We start from the raw sequence: 19,938 nt of genomic DNA, 5'->3' as shown, positions 1-19,938 counted from the left end.
TTTTAATATAGTTTTTTTTTTTTTTATGTTTTAAATATTTTTGAGTATTTTTGTTTTTTTTGTGTCTATTATCAAATAAATGCAGCCTTAATGAGCAGAAGATACTTCTTTCAAAAACCTTAATTTTTCCAAACGTTTCACCTTTTGACTTTGTGTTCTAAAAGTTAAAGTGTGGCTTTACATGGTCACGAGGATCTGAAATACTGTATAACACTCACACAGACGCTGTTAGTAAGTGATTATATCACACTAGATAAGTCTGGCGACTATACATTCATGCATTGTGTGTTTTCAGTATTAGGTGTATAACTGTAAACATGATATATGCTTGTTTTAACAGTGTGAGGAGTGTGTGTTGTGACTGCGTCTGTTGTCGTGTAGATTACCGTGCGAGGGTCTGTCGGAGGAGGTATCTGTCTCTGCTGGAGGAGATACGGCGGCAGCGTCAGGCTCAGCGCGAGAGAGAGGAGCGCGAGGAGGAGGAGAGGAGGAGACAGCAGCTGGAGGACGAGAGGAAGAGGCGTCTGGAGCTGGAGCAGGAGAACCGGCGTAAGAACTGTGCTCTGTGTTCACAGCAGCTCCGGTGCTGATGGCAGTGGTGTGTGTTAAAGTCCTGTGTGTGTGTGTGTGTTTACAGGACCTGCATCTCCACCGGTGCCTCTGCCGAGGAAGCACAAGCCGGAGCCCAGGCCGCGCTCGGTGCTTACCAGCGTCCCGAAAGCAGCGCACCTGATGCCTGTGCCGCGGCCCCGCAGCAAGCTGTTCGAGGTGTGACATCACTTCCTTATCCAGTCAAATATTACCCCTGGGTTTATGAGATTACCTCCTCAACCTGGCAATTTAAAGATTGTTTATGTGGCAGTTTAAAGATTGTTTATGTGTCACATATCTAGTTTGTATTAGAGCTCAAACATCAATAGTAAATAGTCACATTTCTATTAATAATAAGTACATTCATATAAATAATATAATAATAATGATTATGATGATGATAATATTGAAACATATTATCATTAATGATAATGTTATTATATTTTATTCATACAATTTTTTGTATGTTTACTATTAATTATTATTATTAGTGTTATTATAAATAGTAAATAGTCACATTTATATTAATAGTAATAAATACATTCATATAAATAATATAGTAATAATGATTATGATGATGATAATATTGAAACATATTATTAATAATAATAATGTTATCATATTTTATTCATACAAAAAAATGTTTTTTACTATTTATTATTATTAGTGTTATTATAAATAGTAAATAGTCACATTTATAGTAATAATAATAAATACATTCATACAAATAATAAATAATATCATAATGATTATGATGATGATCATACATATATTATTATTATTATTATTATTAATAATAATGTTATATTTTATTCATACAAAACATTTTTGGTATGTTTACTATTAATTATTATTAGTTATTATAAATAGTAAATAGTCTCATTTAAATTAATTATAATAATACTTACAATTATACAAATAATGAATGAAATATATAATGATGATTATATATTAGTATTATTATTATTAATGTTTTAATATTTTATTCACACAATGTATGTATGTTTACCTTTTATTATTAGTTTTATTATAAATAGTCACATTTATATTAATACATAAATAGATTTATACAAGCAATAAAATAATAATAATAATAATATAGCATTAATATTATTCCTATTATTATTATTATTATTATTATTATTATTGGTTTATTTATTAATACTAATGAATACTTATAAATATTTACAAATGATATATATTTATATTAATATTTATTATTATATCTTGCAAAAACTAATATGCACAATTTTAGTTGTTTACGTTGTTGTTACTGTGTTTGAATTAAACTTCTAATATTAAATAAATTATAAAGTCGACTTCAAACCAAAGTTTCTCACATGTTATTTTCTTCATCACCTGTTATAAGCCACATTACAAAAATAAAATGAATTGTGAATGACATTTCTTTTTGACTTTAAGCAGTGCTATTGTAGTATTGTTGATGATATGTTGTTCTTGTTAATTAGTTTACATTTTTATATTTTCCTTTTAATTTTTATAGTTGTCTCTGGCATTTTTATTTAATTTCTGTAGTTTGTATTAATTTTTATTTCAGCTAATTTTAGTTCTTTTAGTACTTCAAATTAAACTAAACTAAAATAAACGTTGCCTTGAAATAAAATATTTTGTTTCGTTTCAGTTTTATTTCAGTCTTTTATGGTTTTAGTTTACAGTAATAGCCCTGACTTTAAGTCTCATTCGTTTTCTCTTTTTTTGTGGTCAGGCGACTCCGTTTGATAACGAGCTGAACGTTCACCTGGACGCTCCTCTGATGCTTCAGCCCATCGATGAAGAGCGCATGAAAGAGAAACACCTGAAGAAGACCAACACCATCCGCTGGTTCAAAGAGACGCAGGTGCGAAAGCTGACCAGAGACGGAGGCTTCCCCTGCTGGTTCCACGGCATGATCACACGCAGGTGCGCTTCATCACACACTCAGCTTCTGAACAGACAGGTTTATCATGTACTCACTGTAACTTTGGCTTCTCAGACAAGCAGAAGATCTCCTGATCGACAAACCTCTCGGCTGCTTCTTGCTGCGAGTGGGTCAGAGCCGGGAGGGTTACACACTGACCTACAGGTACGTTCTGCCAAAACACGTCAAAAATCACCATAAAAGCACCAGCGGGAGTATGACATGTGCTGCATATTTCAAGTTTAAACAGTTTACATTTAAATTTAAATTTAAAGGGATACTCCACCCCAAAATGAAAATTTTGTCATTAATCACTTACCCCCGTGTCGTTCCAAACCCGTAAAAGCTCTGTTCGTCTTCGGAGCACAATTTAAGATATTTTGGATGAAAACCGGGAGGCTTGTGACTGTCCCATAGACTGCCAAATAAATAACAGTCAAGGTTGATAAAACGTATGAAAGTCATCGTCAGAATACTCCATCTGCCATCAGACGTGCAATCTGTGTTATATGAAGCGGGTGGGAACACTTTTTGTAAGCGAAGAAAAACAAAAATAACGACTTTATTCAAAAATTCCTTTGTCAACAGTCTCCTCTGTGTCTCTCCATATCACCGTATGCTGCGTATGCTCTTCTGTGTCATCCGCTCCACAAGTATGCACTGTTTTATTTAAAATCAAAGCTAAATACATGTAGAAACAGCGCATCCTTGTGGCACGGATGACACAGAAGAGCATACACAGCATACGGTGATAATGAGAGACACAGAGGAGACTGTTGACAAAGGAATTGTTGAATAAAATTGCTTTCTTTGCTTACAAAAAGTGTTCCCGTCGCGTCATATAACCCTGATTGCACGTCTGATGGCAGATGGAGTATTCTGATGACGGCTTTCATACCTTTTATGGACCTTGACACTGTTATTTATTTGGCAGTCTATGGGACAGTCGCAAGCCTCAATAAGTCACAATAAGTGTTTATTCACTAAAAAAAAAGACTCTAAGGGCTAAAATGAGACAAATAAGCTCATTATGAAACCCTGTTTTATTTATGCTAACTGGCAAAGCAAGAGAAACTCTTTTACAGGAGAAGAAGAAAACTGTGTTGACAGACTGTTTGTGTTCATCGGGTTTTCATGAAAAGGTCATAAAAACACTGTGCATGTTTAAGGAGTTTGCATAGACGTACATGTTGTACATAATTCGATTCTTGCAACAGATTATGATGTTTTTTATTTTCCTTTTTTTTGTATGTATTCTTTATATTATTATTATTATTAATAATAATAATAGTAATAATAATAATAAAATCATAATAAATAGTAAAAATACAAAAAAAGTTATTGTTATTATTATTACTCATTTAAGTAACATTTGCAATTTGGCTAGTTATTATTAACAAAATATTTTATTTATATTTTATTAGATTAAATTAGATTATCATTAATCGCGTTAGAAATAGTGACATTCGTTTTTCTATCTTTTTATATACATAAAATAATGATGATAATGATAAATTATATAATTAATAATAAATACATATGAATAATATAAATAAAAAGTATATATTTAAATAATTAATAATTAATAATTATATTAAGATATTTTATTAATATTTAATTGTAATATTATTATTAGTATTAGTAGTTGTTATGAATATATATATAATATAGTATATATATATATATATATATATATCTATATATATATAAATATATATTATATATATATATATATATAATAAAATAATAATGTGATAATAATATAATGTAAAATAATAATAGTAATAATAAATAGATATGAATACATTTAAATAACTAATATATGCTTATGTTATAAATGAAAATTGTTATTGTCATGATTATTGTCTTATTTATTAGCATTGTTATAGGTAATAACATTAATTTCATATAAATAAAATAATAATGTGATGATAATATAATATGATAATGTAAAAATATTTTTAAATAATATTATTTCTATTAATAATAATATTAAATACATATGAATACATTTAAAATAACTAATATATGCTTGTTATGAATAATAATAATTATTGTCATTATTATTAATAATAAAAATAATATGCAAAAACTAAAATCCACAATTATTAGTAGTATTTTTGTTGTTTATTATAATTCTTGTTCAGTAATTTTTTTAATTATGTTGTTGATGTTGAAGTTATTTATTTATTTTTATGTATATATGTATTTTTGTTTACGGGTTGATTGATTGTAAACATGTATGCTGGGTTGGTTTATGGTGTGTATCAGGGGAGCTGATCGCTGTCGTCACTATATGGTGGAGATGCAGAGCAATGGGAAGTATGTGATTCTCGGGGAGGATCGGGCTCATTCCTCTCTCACAGATCTGGTGCAGTATCACACTCAGGTGGGCATCAAGCCCTTCATGGAGCTGCTGGCGCTGCCCTGCGGTCAGGTGAGGGTCCTGCGCTCCATTCACAGCTGTGTGTTCAGTGGAGAGAGAGAGAATAACACTGGTGTGTGTGTGTGTGTGCAGATGTGTGATCAGGAGCCGGACTATGAGGAGCTCAAAGATTTTACATCATCGTTGTCGTCTGCGGTGGAGCGTCCCGCTGAGGATCAGGACATGGACACAGGTTCACATAAAGTGCACTTAGAGATGCAGAGGCTCTTCCTGCCGCCGGGAGGAAGCTCAAACCCAGAGTCCCACAAACCGCCGGTGCTCAAGCGCATCTCTGACCGCCGCAGAAGACTCGAAACCGCTCCGATGGAGCACAAGGATGACGATCCGACCGGAGAGAGCAGACCGTTCCCCCGACTCTACCCCTCCATACGACTGGCCATGAGAGAAATCCAGCAGATCCAACAGGTACAAACACACATGCACAGAGATACAGGCACCGGCTAGTTGTCACACTTTTTACTCCAGTAGATATTTCTTAGGATGGGTTTATTTATTTATTTATTTATTTGTATACACACAAATGTCAAATCCTTAACTAGAAAAAGCTATTTTTCACAATGCTTTGACCATGACGATCGTAATAATATATTTTGAAAAGTTTTATTTATAAAACAAATACATTTGAATAAATATAGAGTATATATTTATATAAATAACAATAAATATTAGTAGTAGTAGTAGGATTTTAATTAATAATAATGTGCAAAAACTTAAATTAATAATAATTATAATAATATGTAATAACATTATATATTTACATATAAAAATGTTCAATTAAATGTTTAATGATGATAATATATTGTATAACATTTTTAAAATTTTATTATTGTAAATAATATAATCGATACATTTCAATAAATATATAGTATATATTTAAATTAATAATAATAATATGTAAACAAAAACATATATATATAATATTCAATTAAATGTTTAATAATAATGATGGTAACATTGTACAAATATTATTAAAAAAGTATTATTTATATAAATAATAATAATAGTAAATATAATAATAAGTACATTTGAATAAATAGTATACATTTATATTAATATAAAAAATATATTTTATAATAATAATGCTTATAATATATTAGAATATAAAATTCTATTATTATAATATAAATATATTTAAATAAAAATAGTAATACATCTAAGTGAGTAAATGTACAGTGTGTGTGTGTATATATACATTATATATATATATATATATATATATATATATATATATATCTATATATATATATATATTAATAATAATATTATGTGAAATCTTCATGAAAAACACTCTTGTCGTGAGAACACAAGTGAACCTTTAATTAAAGTTTAGTTTGTTTTGCTCCTGATAGTAAAGCTGCAGTTGTTCAAACAAACACAATCACACAATATTTCAATATTTTTGTGTAATAAAGTCAGAGAGGCTCATGTCTGCACTGCAGGCTGAGCACCGAGTCCGTGTGAGCTGAAGAGCTGCGGATTGACATTTTCATGTGTTTGTTCTTATTCAGACAAAAGCTCACTGAACTTACGTCATGTTCCAGAGGGAACTGAATCTCTTCATTAAACTGTGTTTCCCCAGTGTTTCATGTTGTTTCAAATTCCCATGTTTTCCAGCAGAGCCAGGATCAGATCCCAGTCTCCTCGAGTAAAGCCTTGAGCTCGTGGAAGAGGACGGGTGAGTGATGACTTCTGTCTGTCTTCAGCACAGCAGTCCTCAGCTTCAGATGAGCTAAAAAAAGCTCTTTTTACTTCATTAAATGCTGATAGATTTCATAGGATTTGGAACTACTGTTATAATCATTTTATAGTTTGTTTTTCTCATTTTTGGAGTTTGAAAGCCCTAGATCTAATCATTTAAAAATAAACCAATCAATCAATAAAATAGTGACTGATTTTACAGTTTTGAATTTATTCCTGTTTTTTAATCTGATCTGTCGGTTTGGAAGTGACTGCATTATTTAGTTGTATTTTTTCTGTTTCAGATGCGTGACACTGTGGAGATTGAAGCTACAGATGTTTTTGATGCTGCTATCCATCATTTTATTTGAGATTTTTAGGTGTACTGTATGTAACTGTGAAATGGTAATTTTGTTCTGGTGAAGACTACACAATGATTTGACAGATTTATCACTTAGTTTTAATAGTGGGTTGTAATCTGATGTATTTGTATTTAATGTAAATGATGTTGTAGGTGATTGAATAAAGGCTTTTATTTGATACACTACAGCTCTGTCTGGTTTAATTGATCCGTGCTTGAGTCGAGTGGATGATCGTCTGTGGCTCTGATAGGAGGAGTTTAACGGCTGTATAAGAGTGTGTCCCAGTCTCAGATCTCTCAGGATTCACAGCTGATCTCACTGATCTTCAGATGGAGCTCCTAGTGTTTGGGATTTTACTCTCGGTCACCTTCAGCGCCGTTCAAGGTAAAAGTTCACAGTCATGTTTTTTTATTTTCTATCTATCTATCTGTCTGTCTGTCTGTCTGTCTGTCTGTCTAGCTATCTATCTATCCATCCATCCATCCACTATATATATATATATATATGTGTGTGTGTGTGTGTGTGTGTGTGTGTGTGTGTGTGTGTGTGTGTGTGTGTGTGTGTGTGTGTATAATTTTGATTGCATCTAATATATATGACCCTGGAGCACAAAACCAGTCAAGTGTCAATTTTTCGAAATTATGATTTATACATCATCTGAAAGCTGAATAAATAATCTTTCCATTGATGTATGGTTTGTTAGGAGGAGAATATTTGGCCGAGATACAACTATTTGAAAATCTGGAATCTGAGGGTGCAAAAAAATCAAAATATTGAGAAAATCATCTTTAAAGTTGTTCAAATGAAGTTCTTAGCAATGCATATTACTAATCAAAACTGAAGTTTTGATATATTTATGGTAGGAAATTTAAAAAAATATCTTCATGGAACATGATTTTTACTTAATATCCTAATGATTTTTGGCATAAAAGAAAAATCTATAATTTTGAGCCATACAATGTATTTTTGGCTATTGCTACAAATATACCCCAGAGACTTAAGACTGCTTTTGTGCTCCAGGGTCACATATTATAAATATTTGTGTATTATTTACACATACAGTATGTATGTATATATATATATATGTGTGTGTGTGTGTGTGTGTGTGTGTGTGTGTACTATTTTTACTGTTATTTACACTACAGGAATTAATCTCTTGATCTTTCTAACTGGCATAAATACCTCTAAAAAACAATTAACTTTTTTTTATTTATTATATAAACATTATATAAAGTTGTATCATCATAAAAAAATGTTTATAAATTGTGTATATAATATATATATAAAAAAAGTTAAAATATGTTTTATTATTATATATGTATATGTATATTTATTTGGTCACACGTCATTTTAAGGTCCAATTCTCACTCTATTAACTAACTATTAACTTTGAGTTTTGCCTCAAACTCTTAATTTGCTGTTTATTAATAGTTAGTAAGGTAGTTAAGTTCAGGTAGGATACGGGACCTAAAATGTGGTCATGTGTTTTATAAGTACTAATAAACAGCCAATATGCACAGTTTGAATGCTAGATAATAGTGAGAATTGGTCCCTTAAGTGTTACCATTTATTCATTTTTACTCATTTGTGATTGTTTTTTGCACTACGAGAATGATTTTTTTTTTTTTTTGCATTTATGGTATTAATGCATTGCTTAGGTGTGTGTCTGTGATTGATTTTCAGGCGTCACTCCCAGATGTTGTGTTGAAACGATTAAAAGGTTTCCACTCGAGATTCTGATGAAAGTGAGCAAGTATGAGGTCCAGACGAGCCACGGCGCCTGCGCCATCGACGCGCTCATGTGAGTGATTCAATAATACGCATGTCTGCTGAAAGATGAGCTTCTGAAGGCTTGAACTCCTCCATCCTCTGCTTTCAGACTTCACGCCAGAGACCAGCGATACTGCGCCACGCCCAAACTCCAGCGATTCCTGCAAATCTTACTGAAGCTCAAAATGCGGCACGGTCTGAAAACCACTGCCTCTGCTGTTTGAAAGAACGAGATCCCCGACAAACATTAGTCAGAATTCACTCAAAGATCCTGAAAGCGTTTAATCATTGCTTCTGTTTGCATGTTTTCTACGTCTCCATATTAATTCATTGAGCTTGCATTCGTAGCTGCTCCTTTTTGTTTAAAGCTTTGTTTTGATAACTGCTTTCTTACAATTTTTTAAATAAATGTGGAGTATGAGAAAGGCACATAAATCAAAATTATTGCATGCTTCAAGGTGGAAACAGTTTCTTGTATCTTTTATTGAATTGAAGAGCTGTTAGTTTGATGGATGAAGTTGCTTTGTTTTTTATTACTTTTTTTAAACAAGGGTTTATAATGAAAAACATCAATCTTATAAAAAACAGTGAAGACAATTACGCTATACATATATATATACTGTTGCAAAGCTGAAATTTCAGCATCATTACTCCAGGCTTCAGGTTCATGTGATCCTTCAAAAATAAAATGTATTAAAAAAGGAATATATATGTGTGTGTGTGTGCGTTTTGTCTTTTAAAGTTAATATTTTACATTACAGTTTTTACTTTTGGTGAGCAAAACAATCTACTTAATATATAATTGTATACTATATTACTACTAAAACTACAAATGTCCATTGTTTATGTTCACAGTGCATTGGCTAATTAAACATTATTTTAAAAACATATACTAGTAAATGTTGATATCTAGAACAACTAAATTTAATAAATGCTTTTGACTGTTTATTCATTGTAAAAATTGAAAAAAAATTGAAAAAAAAAGTTTCAATTACCCATTGCATCTTAAAATATTGTTTTAGAATAACTTACTTTTGCAACCATTTTAATAATACTGTTAACAAATATAAAAAACCCCTACTGAAGGTTTTAGTTACTGAAACGTAGCATAAATGTGCTCCTGAAAATTTAATCTAAAATATATTCGACAGTAATCAAAGTGAAAGTGATGAGACGTGGCCAATTATGGTCTCATTCTCTGAATTTGTGCTCTGCATTTAACCCATCCAAGTGCGCACACACACAGTAGTGAACACACACATACATTAGTGAACATGCGCACACACACACATATTAGTGAACATGCAAACACACACACACACACACACACACACACAGAGTAGTGAACACACACATACATTAGTGAACACGCACACACACACAGTAGTGGACAGACACATACATTAGTGAACATGCACACACAGGTGAACACACACATACATTAGTGAACACGCAGAGTAGTGGACAGACACATACATGTGCGCGCACACACATTAGTGAACATGCACACACACACACACACAGTAGTGAACAGACACGTACATTAGTGAACATGCAAACACACACACACACACACACACACATTAGTGAACACGCGCACACACAGTAGTGAACGCACGCGCGCGCACACACACACACACACACAGTAGTGAACACACACATACATTAGTGAACACGCACGCACACACAGCAGTGAACGCGCGCACACACACAGCAGTGAACGCGTGAACACGCACGAGTGAACGCGGAAGTGAACACAGAGTAGTGAATGAAAGTAGTGAATGAAAAAAAGTAGTGAAACGCGTGGGCGTGCGCACACACACACAGAGTACTGAACACACAGTAGTGAACAAACACAGACACAGTAGTGAACACGCACGCGCGCACACAGTAGTGAAGACACACACATACATTAGTGAACACACACGCACGCACACACACAGTAATGAACACACACACACACACACACACATTAGTGAACGCGCGCACACACACACAGTAGTGAACGCGCGCACACACACACAGTAGTGAACACACACATACATTAGTGAATATGTGCACACACACACAGTAGTGAACACACACACACACACACACACATTAGTGAACATGCGCACACACACACACGCACACACACACACACACACACACATTAGTGAACATGCGCACACACACACACACACACATATTAGTGAACATGCAAACACACACACCACCACCCCACCCCCACACACCACCTACACACACACACACCACACACAGAGTAGTGAACACACACATACATTAGTGAACACGCACAGTAGTGGACAGACACATACATTAGTGAACATGCACACACAGTAGTGAACACGCGCACACACAGTAGTGAACACACACACATACATTAGTGAACACGCGCGCACACAAACAGTAGTGAACACACACATTAGTGAACATGCGCGCACACACACATTAGTGAACATGTGCACATACATTAGTGAACACGCACGCACACACACAGCAGTGAACGCGCACGCACACACAGTAGTGAATGCACACACACACACACAGTAGTGAACGCGCGTGCGCACACACACACAGAGTACTGACCACACAGTAGTGAACAAACACAGACACAGTAGTGTCACCCGCAACGAGCGCGCACCAAGTAGTGACGACCCACCCACACACCACACACCACCACACCCCAGTAGTGAACACCACACAGCACACTCTTCAGTGAACACCCACCACACACAGCGAGTAGTGAACACACACCCGGAGCAGTGTTGTATGTTTTTAACATGGGAAGACAATGATAAGATACAAGCCATATTTTTATTTCTACAAAAGTGAATTCACAACACAGAGAGAGCATTAAATCAAAACCAGTTCACAGCTGACTTCAGATGCATGTTTGTCTTCGATATAATATAATCAGATTTATAATGGACACAAAGTCTAAAGACAATGAACAATTAGCAGAAATCACTCAGGATTGTTTTCATGACAAAACGCTCCAGTTTCAATGAACAGCTGACTGACCAGAATCAAAAACACAATATGATTTCATCTTCTCATACATGCAGGTTCATATTCAGTGGTTTCACGCGGGATGATTTTGGCACATTAGATTTGCAGATGTTTCATTTTTCACGGTTTTGAGCTTTATATGAAGACGAACCACTGAATAACACACAGCTCTCAAACATCAACTACTCCGGTCAAAAAGGTCACTTGTGTTAATAAAGGCAGTTAAAACCCAATCAACAAACAAGTGAGCAGCAGATCTCAGTCAAACAACACTAATTCAATTCAATCTCAATAAAAATGATTCAAAATAAAAACACATACAGTGGTTGGCACATAAAATGAGTCTGTGTTGGTCAAACTGCTCTGAACAGTCCCATTACTAAGTAGAGATTTCAACTGGCACAGTGCTTTAACTAGACTTAACTAATCACCAATGCTGTTAACTTCATCAGAAACTCACGCTAGGATCAAGGAAAGGTACTCGATTGTCTTCTGAGCAGCTGTTGGGGGAGAATGAAGCAGCTTTCTGAAAATAAAGGACCGTCAGCAGTCAATCATTAACACAGGTTGCTTAATCAAACACTGATCGTCTGATTTATCAATGATCTTATTGTTTATCAGAAATTTTAAGTGTTAAGAATACTGTTTAAGATGATAATATACTGCTACAGTTCATTAAAAAAAAATATGTTAAACTTCCTTAGCTTTTTTTATTTGTTGTAAAATATTAAGGAAATATCAAATTAAATTAATGATGTACAATAAAATCCACTTAGTATTATTACCTTTCAAAAATAAAATAAAATTTAAGGGTAATAGTTAATTAATACTAAATATATTTATTACATTTCGACAAATTAAAAACAAAAACAAACACACACACAAGAAATATAATCCCCTAAAATGGAATTACCTTTTAATAACAAAAAAATTAATTAAATAAATAAACACAAACATACATACCATTCATAAAAAAATAAAAAAAAATAAATAAAAAAAAAAATTCAAGAATAAAAGAAATGAAAAATAAAACCCCCTTAAATTTTATCATCATATTGGTAATATATATAGATTTCTTATTGTACTTATTTTTATTACATTTAAATAGTAAAATAAAAAATAAAATACAAAAACATAATCCCCTAAAATGTAATTACCTTTTAATAATAAAATAACACAAAATTAAATAAAAATTAACAAAATATAAAATATAAAATAAAAATAAACGAAATAAAAGCAACTTTTAAAAATAAAATGTAATCAAATTACATAAAAAAAATAGAGTAAAAGGGATATATAAGCAGTATATAACGTAGATTTCTGTCATCATTTACTCACACTCCAAACCCTGATGAATTTATTTCTTCTGTGGAACACAAAGGAGGATGAGCAGAATATTCCCACAATACTTCATTCAGTGAAAGGGAATCAGGATGAGTGTCATTAAGATCCAAACGAGACAGAAAGCCTCCTGCAGTCTCATCACACAGAGCTCGTCTCATGGACGACTGCTTTTCAAAGACTGGAGTTTGACAGCATCCGTCCCGATTTACTCCCTTTGAAAGAAGTCACATTCATATTCAAGTTCATCTTCTTTATAAACTGCTCTTTGTCTGTTGAAAGCATGTGATGCATAAATGAATCTTATCTGAGGAGCTGCATTAACTGTGAGATTCCTTTGACAGACGACGCTAAACTAAGACTTCTAACCAACCCAGGCTGATGATTCGTGATGATCTTATTCTTTTTGATTTATCAAGAATTGTATTTAATTATTATTTTTTTAATGAATATGATATTACAGCAGATAATAGCATAACATTTCAAATAAATTCAAATTTGATTAAAATTAAAAAAATTAAATAGGTTAAATAAGTTTTTTTTTTTTTACCTAAGGGGATTGCATTTGTTTATTAGCTTTAAATAATAATAAAAAAAACACAATGTTTATTAATCCATTAAAAAATGATAACCTTTCAAAAATAAAATAATTTCATATTTGATACATGTTTGTATTACTGAAAGGTATGTTAGGGGATATTTTATTTTATTTTATTTTTAAAAGGTAATTAATTTTATATTGTTTTATAATGTTTTGTAATTTTTTAATAACTGTTTGGAGTTTTTAAAAAGGTATTTTGGGGGATTTTTTAATCAATTTTTTGGGGGATATTTTATTTTATTTTGTGTTATTTTATTATTGAAAGGTAATTGTATTTAAGGGGATTTACTTTTTTTCATTTATTTGTTATTTTATATTTTCTTAAAATTTTATTTTATATCTTCTTTAAAAATTAAGAAAATATAAAAATTAAAATAAAAAAACATATATTGATTTATTTTACTGTTAAAAAAATTTATTATAATTTAGGGGATTTAATTTTTTGTTATGTTATAATTGTTTGTATTATTGGAAGCTACTTTATGGGATTATTTTATTTTATTTTATTTTGTGTTATTTTATTATTGATAAGTAATTATATTTAAGGGGACTTATTTTTTTTCATTATTGAATATTTTCTTAATATTTTATTTTATATCTTCTTTAAAAGAAAATGACGGAATTATAAACTAATAAATTCATGAACATTTTTGAACCCTCTTAAATAACTCTCAATATTAAAATAAAAAATTAACTTTAAAATGAAACATTTATGGGGGAAAAAAAATTAAACCTCCTTAAATATTACCTTTCAAAAATAAAATAAAATAAAAGGGGAGAAATATATTTAAGTAGAATTCTGTCATCATTTATTCACACTTGAGCAGAGCATTCAAGGGGAGCGTCTGGTGTCAGACAGTGATTACTGATGTGGGGACGTTACCAGTCCGTGTGGAGACACAGCATGGAGATCGCAGCTGTAGCCGTCACTCCTCCAGCGCCTGCAGGAAATCAGCCACAGATTCCATCACGTAATCAGGCACGCAGTCCTTCTGCTGCGGCTCCTGGCCGTCTCTGTACGCGAGCGCCTCCTCCAGCGTGGAGACGCCCGTCAGCGTGAGCACCGTGGTCAGGCCGCAGTTGCTGCCGAACAGAACGTCCGTCTCCAGCCGGTCTCCGATCATCAGCGAGCGCGCCGGGTCCAGACCGAACTGACTGGAGATGCACTCGAACATGAAGCGGCTGGGCTTCCCGATGACCGTGGCCTTCCTGCTGCTGGCCGTCTCCAGAGCGGCGGTGAGGCTGCCGGACCCTGCGTCACATTCACAGACCTTCACTGTGCATCAGTGAATACCCCACGATGTGTTTGACAGCGAGCTTACTCAACGAGAACAATTCAGCACAGCTGCAAACACTTGACATTTTGATAGACTTCAGATGGAATGAAACCTCTTGAAAACAGGTCCATTTGACATCAAAATCAAAAGTAATTAATTTTCAGTAGGGATGTAACGATTAACCACGAGTCGGTTGAAAATCGATTCAAATATGTGACGATTCAAATCGGTTGAGATGCTAAACAAATCGCGATTCAATTAGGGGTAATGTTAGGAGTTTATATGAATGTATGTCTGAGGGGAACTTACTGTCTTCAGAAAAGTTTAGATGGTATTTTTCTTTTCATCTTGTCTCTGTATAATGCATATTAAAGTTCATAAGTGCAGCGCTGCTTTGTTTACAGCGGTAAACCAAGGAAACGCTTTAAGCTCCACCTGCTGCGGTGTTCATGAGTGCTTTGTTTACAGCGGTAACCGAGGAAACGCTCTAAGCTCCACCTGCTGCGGTGTTCATAAGTGCTTTGTTTACAGCGGTAAACCAAGGAAACGCTTTTTAGCGCCACCTGCCGCGGTGTTCATGAGTGGGTTGTTTTAGAGCTGGTAACCGAGAAACGTTCTAAGCTCCACCTGCTGCGGTGTTCATAAGTGCTTTGTTTACGGCGGTAAAACCGAGGAAACGTTCTAGAAGCGCCACCTGTTCACATAAGTGCTTTGTTTTACAGCGGTAACCGAGGAAACGCTCTAAGCTCCACCTGCTGCAGTGTTTCATAAGTGCTTTGTTTACGGCGGTAACCGAGGAAACGCTTTTAAGCTCCACCTGCCGCAGTGTTCATAAGCGATTTGTTTACAGCGGTCAACCGAGAAACGCTTTTAGCTCCCCCCTGCTGCAGGTGTTCATAAGTGCTTTGTTTACAGCGGTAACCGAGGAAACGTTTTAAGCTCCACCTGCTGCGGTGTTCATAAGTGCTTTGTTTACGGCGGTAACCGAGGAAACGCTTTAAGCTCCACCTGCTGCGGTGTTCATAAGCGATTGTTTTGCGGTTACCGAGCTTTATAGCTCCACCCTGCCTGGCCGAGAGATGATCTGCCTTCTCTTTAAGCTCCACTGCTGTGTCGGTTTCATCATGCGAGATTTGTATGGATGCTTCACAAAACTGAGTCAAAACATTCTGTTTTTGCTTCAAAATTTCTAAAGTATACAATCTCATTTAGATTAAAACTGCTCATGTTGCATGTGTGCAGCTTTGGAAAATGCAGTGTTGCCTCTAATTTAAATGGAAAAGAGCACAGACAAAACCTTATTTTGTTTATATGAAGAGATTTATTTTATTTGTGTTACTTATTTGATTTGATGCTTGTTTTAAAAATTCTATTTAGTTTTGTTATTTACATTAACATTATATTTAAATTTAGTCATTAAGCAGATGCTTTTATCCGAAGCGACTTAGGACAATAGAAGCAAACAAAACCAACAAAAGAGCAATAATATGATATATTAAAAGTGCTATATTAGTATATTATTAGTTATATTATAATTTCACAAATAAATGTACAGCATTTTGTCCAAGCAGTGATAATAGTAAAAGTTTAATTCATTTTAATTCATAATTTGTCTTAAATATAATTTAATAAAAATAAAAAAAAGTTTGTTGATTGGTTAGTTTAAATTAGTGTTTCGAATCGAATCGTGAGTTGAGTGAATCGTTACATCCCTAAACACTTTCTGACCAATACATTTCCCCGGTTCTAGTAGTTTGTTATGACACTTTTGGTGACACTCATGAGTTTTGGTGGAGAAAGTGTTGAATTGTCATGAAAATGATTTTTTTTTGTAATTGTCCTAAAATAGGCTTTATTTTATGACGCTTCCATAATTGTAAGGCTTTCCATGACTGTGGGAATCCAGTATTTTGCTTTAAGTAATGATTTGCATTGTTTTTTAATGCCAATTAAGCACATTTATACCCAAACTCTCATTATTGTCATTAAAAAAAAGTATTTATGATGATTTTAATAAAACTTTGTATTATATTATTATAATTATTAATCATTACACCAAACTGTGGAATTATCATGAAAATGTTGCAGAAAAATATTAATAGTCAGAACGCACAAAAATAAAAATATTTTTTATATTATCATTTTTTTTAAATTGCATTTATTTTAAATGTTTGCACTACAGCAATAAGAGTTTTGTTGGAAAATTAATGCAGAAAAATCTTAAGAAACCTAAAAAAAGGCTTTATTTTTTTCCACTCAGAAAAAAAAAAAAAAAAAAAAAAAAAAAATAATATATATATATATATATCTTATATATATATATATATATATATATATATATATATATATATATATATATATATATATATATATTTTTTCCCTTCTGATTTTAATAGCTAGAATGCATACAAATATTTAATTATAAATAAACATTTTATTTATTTATTTACACTAAAAGCAATTTTTGGTGGAGAAATTGTTCAGAATGCAGAGAGTCATAACAAATAGACTTAAAACAGGCTTTATTTTCTTTCTAAAAAAAAAATGAAATTGATATTTGTAAGGTTTTAAGAAAGTTTAATATAAAATAGACTTAAAACAGGCTTTATTTTCTTTCTAAAAAATTAAAAAAAAAAAAAAAAAAAAAAAGTCTTTATTTTAAGCTGCTGAGTTTTAATGAATGAAACAACAGATGTAATACTTCAGAACAGCTTTTTCATATTTGTAAGGTTTGTGAAATTGATATTTGTAAGGTTTTAAGAAAAGATTTTCCAGGACTTGAAGAAATGATCTGCATTTGCACGGTATCAGTTTAATCTTTAATTTGGGTAAATACATTTGAGCCTGGTTTATTAATGTTTTTCACTTTTGATTTTGAGGTTGAGATGTGACCCGTTTCACGATATGCACATAATTTCAATAAGAAGATGCATTTCGTAAAGCTTTTCAGGAGCCCTACCTGGGGTGACCCTGCCTCCTCTCAGCGGGTGCCAGGGGTCCGGGTCAGTGGCCAGGAACAGGCACTCGGGGCTCCTCAGGTAGCAGCAGGCTTTGGCGAGCTTCATGAAGGTGAAGTTCTCGTCGTATCCCACCAGCACCGCCTTCACATCCGGGTCCAGCGGGCAGTTGTAGATGCTGGCGCCCGGCTCCGCGTCCTCCTCCTCCGCCACCGGCACCCCGGCGTCCCGCAGCTCCTTCATCACCCCGCCGCAGCCGATCACGTACACCTTCCCCTGCAGCCGCGCCACATCGCGCAGGTACGCGGCGGAGCAGTACGCCGAGCTGAAGATCTCCTCCTCCGCGACGTCCGTGAAGCCGAGGCGGCTGAACTTCTGCACGTAGTTCTCCCGCGGCCTGGTGCAGTTGTTGGTGACGAAGAACACGCGCTTGCCGCGCTGCTTGAGCAGACTGACCACCTCCGGAGCTCCGGTAACGGCGGTTTCTCCGTTCCAGATGACGCCGTCGCAGTCGAACAGCACGTTGTGTTTAGCGTCCAGCAGGTCCCGGATCTGAGCGCCGCGGAGCGTCACGCAGCCCGTGCCGCGAGCCGCTGCGCCTGCCATCCTGCTGGCTTGAGATCCTATGATGGAAAACGACGAACTGCGTCTGTTTTAATTAAACGCGCTGAGGATCGCCGTTAGGTAACGGTTAACGGAATGAACGGAGAACCGAACGCAACGCAGTGGAGCAGCTCACGAGCGCGTCCATCTCTGATGCGAGAACAGACGCGATCCAATCACGTTTCAGGATCTTGCAACGGGCACGCCTACTCCTCCGCGTCTTCCAATCAGAAGGCGAGCAGATGTGGCTGATTAATATGAAACAAGGATTCTGAAGTGGGTGGGGCTTAGAAGCCCAGAGCTGGTCTCTAATTGGCCAGGTGCGATGGGTCTAATTAATAATGTTTGCATATTTTATAGATCGTACAGTTTAGTATCAGATTGTACCTTTTTAAGAGAGAATATCAAATCTATATTAATATGTATATTGATAATAAAAATATATTTTAAAAATAGTATAAAAAAATCATTTCTTTATTCAAAATGTATCTATAATAATATTCTCCTGAGAACCAGAAAAAAAGTTTTATGAATTTTTTTAATTTTAATTTTTTGTCGTTACATTGTTTGTTTTATGAGTTTTTTTTGTTTTAATTTTTTGTATTTATATATTTTAGAGGATTAAGGGACTAATGAAGTTATTCAAGAATAAAATAAATAGACATTAAAAGGCATGTATAGGCAAAACAATATATATATATATATTTTTATTCACCAATCAGTTTTTAGGTTTCAGGCTATCTTTAGACAAACTTTGTACAAAGATGATTCTCAACTATGTTATGAAAGATATAACATAATGATTTAATATACTATTATACTTTATTCAATATGTGCGTACAATGTCCATATACTGGTATTCCCATTCTATACAATGCATATAATTTGCATATTAATGTGTTCTTAGTGCAAACCATAATGAAAAAATAAGTGTAATAATGGGAGTAATAACTTATCTCATATTTCATGGGACTATTGATCTATAATTTCTTTCTCTGTTTGACTTCTTGTGTTCCCCAAATGCTTGATTAACCTGATGTTTGTCCTGGTGTCCTCTACAGAAGACATGCATGAAAATCATGCCTTGTTTCGTAACAAAAAGTCATATTATGATTTGAAACCCCATAATATTTTTTTCTGAAATGTTTATTTACGACAAACAATTTGAAAATTACTGCGATTTAAATGATAATTTCAAAACATTATCATATTTCCCTAACAGTGCTAAATTTGATCATTCTGTCAATTCTCTCTCTCTCTATATGTGCGTGTGTGTGTGTGTTAATAATTAATCATCTCTAAAACGATATGAATTGGAGTTTGCCCTCTCTGACTAGTTAGATAAGATAACAGCGCTCCACAGAGCAGTGAATGACAAAGAGA

At 33.8% G+C, this 19,938-nt stretch overlaps 3 protein-coding genes across 5 annotated transcripts in view; 2 read left to right on the top strand and 1 right to left on the bottom strand.

The window, feature by feature from the left end:
• The window catches only part of LOC109098651 (myosin-IIIb), a 41,662-nt gene extending 34,483 nt beyond the window's left edge, over positions 1-7,179 (top strand). The window contains exons 23-30 of one of the 2 annotated variants that reach the window (XM_042765644.1): positions 382-549; positions 638-768; positions 2,318-2,511; positions 2,585-2,674; positions 4,781-4,946; positions 5,028-5,360; positions 6,573-6,630; positions 6,938-7,179. In XM_042765644.1, the coding sequence (XP_042621578.1) occupies positions 382-549; positions 638-768; positions 2,318-2,511; positions 2,585-2,674; positions 4,781-4,946; positions 5,028-5,360; positions 6,573-6,630; positions 6,938-6,945 (1,148 nt within the window). In that variant the 3' untranslated portion in view covers positions 6,946-7,179. Of the gene's footprint in view, positions 1-381; positions 550-637; positions 769-2,317; positions 2,512-2,584; positions 2,675-4,780; positions 4,947-5,027; positions 5,361-6,569; positions 6,631-6,937 lie in introns of both variants that reach the window. The other variant, XM_042765643.1, reaches the window with a different exon arrangement.
• A 42-nt stretch (positions 7,180-7,221) lies between these two features.
• ccl27b (chemokine (C-C motif) ligand 27b) lies at positions 7,222-9,471 on the top strand. Its single transcript, XM_042765645.1, has 3 exons — positions 7,222-7,378; positions 8,678-8,795; positions 8,874-9,471. Exons 1-3 carry the CDS (start codon positions 7,324-7,326, stop codon positions 8,986-8,988), a joined length of 288 nt encoding a protein of 95 aa, XP_042621579.1. The 5' UTR covers positions 7,222-7,323; the 3' UTR covers positions 8,989-9,471.
• A 2,091-nt stretch (positions 9,472-11,562) lies between these two features.
• On the bottom strand, positions 11,563-18,792 carry LOC109094314 (pyridoxal (pyridoxine, vitamin B6) phosphatase). Of its 2 annotated transcripts, XR_006161021.1 has the most exons (4): positions 17,955-18,792; positions 14,602-14,970; positions 13,115-13,332; positions 11,563-12,302 (listed from the first exon to the last, which is right to left on the bottom strand). XR_006161021.1 is itself a non-coding variant. In XM_042765642.1 (3 exons), exons 1-2 carry the CDS (start codon positions 18,556-18,558, stop codon positions 14,645-14,647), a joined length of 930 nt encoding a protein of 309 aa, XP_042621576.1. In that variant the 5' UTR covers positions 18,559-18,792; the 3' UTR covers positions 13,111-13,332; positions 14,602-14,644. The 2 variants fall into 2 exon arrangements, 1 of the variants encoding a protein (XP_042621576.1); XM_042765642.1 differs by lacking the exon at positions 11,563-12,302 and having other exon boundaries at positions 13,111-13,332.
• Between the last annotated feature and the right edge of the window lie 1,146 nt (positions 18,793-19,938).

This window comes from Cyprinus carpio, chromosome A10 (assembly GCF_018340385.1).
Source record: "Cyprinus carpio isolate SPL01 chromosome A10, ASM1834038v1, whole genome shotgun sequence".
In the NCBI taxonomy this organism is placed as follows: Eukaryota; Metazoa; Chordata; class Actinopteri; order Cypriniformes; family Cyprinidae; genus Cyprinus; species Cyprinus carpio.
The sequence above is the reverse complement of the archived record's forward strand: the minus strand, read 5'-3'. Positions and strand labels throughout refer to the sequence as shown.

Excerpts from the sequence above, each read along its gene's own strand:
- LOC109094314 (XM_042765642.1), bottom strand. The coding sequence starts at position 18,558 with ATGGCAGGCGCAGCGGCTCGCGGCACGGGCTGCGTGACGCTCCGCGGC. Across the intron at positions 14,971-17,954 it reads AGGAGGCAGGGTCACCCCAG|GGTCCGGCAGCCTCACCGCC; the intron begins GTAGGGCTCCTG and ends AATGTGACGCAG.
- ccl27b (XM_042765645.1), top strand. The coding sequence starts at position 7,324 with ATGGAGCTCCTAGTGTTTGGGATTTTACTCTCGGTCACCTTCAGCGCC. Across the intron at positions 7,379-8,677 it reads CACCTTCAGCGCCGTTCAAG|GCGTCACTCCCAGATGTTGT; the intron begins GTAAAAGTTCAC and ends ATTGATTTTCAG. Across the intron at positions 8,796-8,873 it reads TGCGCCATCGACGCGCTCAT|ACTTCACGCCAGAGACCAGC; the intron begins GTGAGTGATTCA and ends CTCTGCTTTCAG.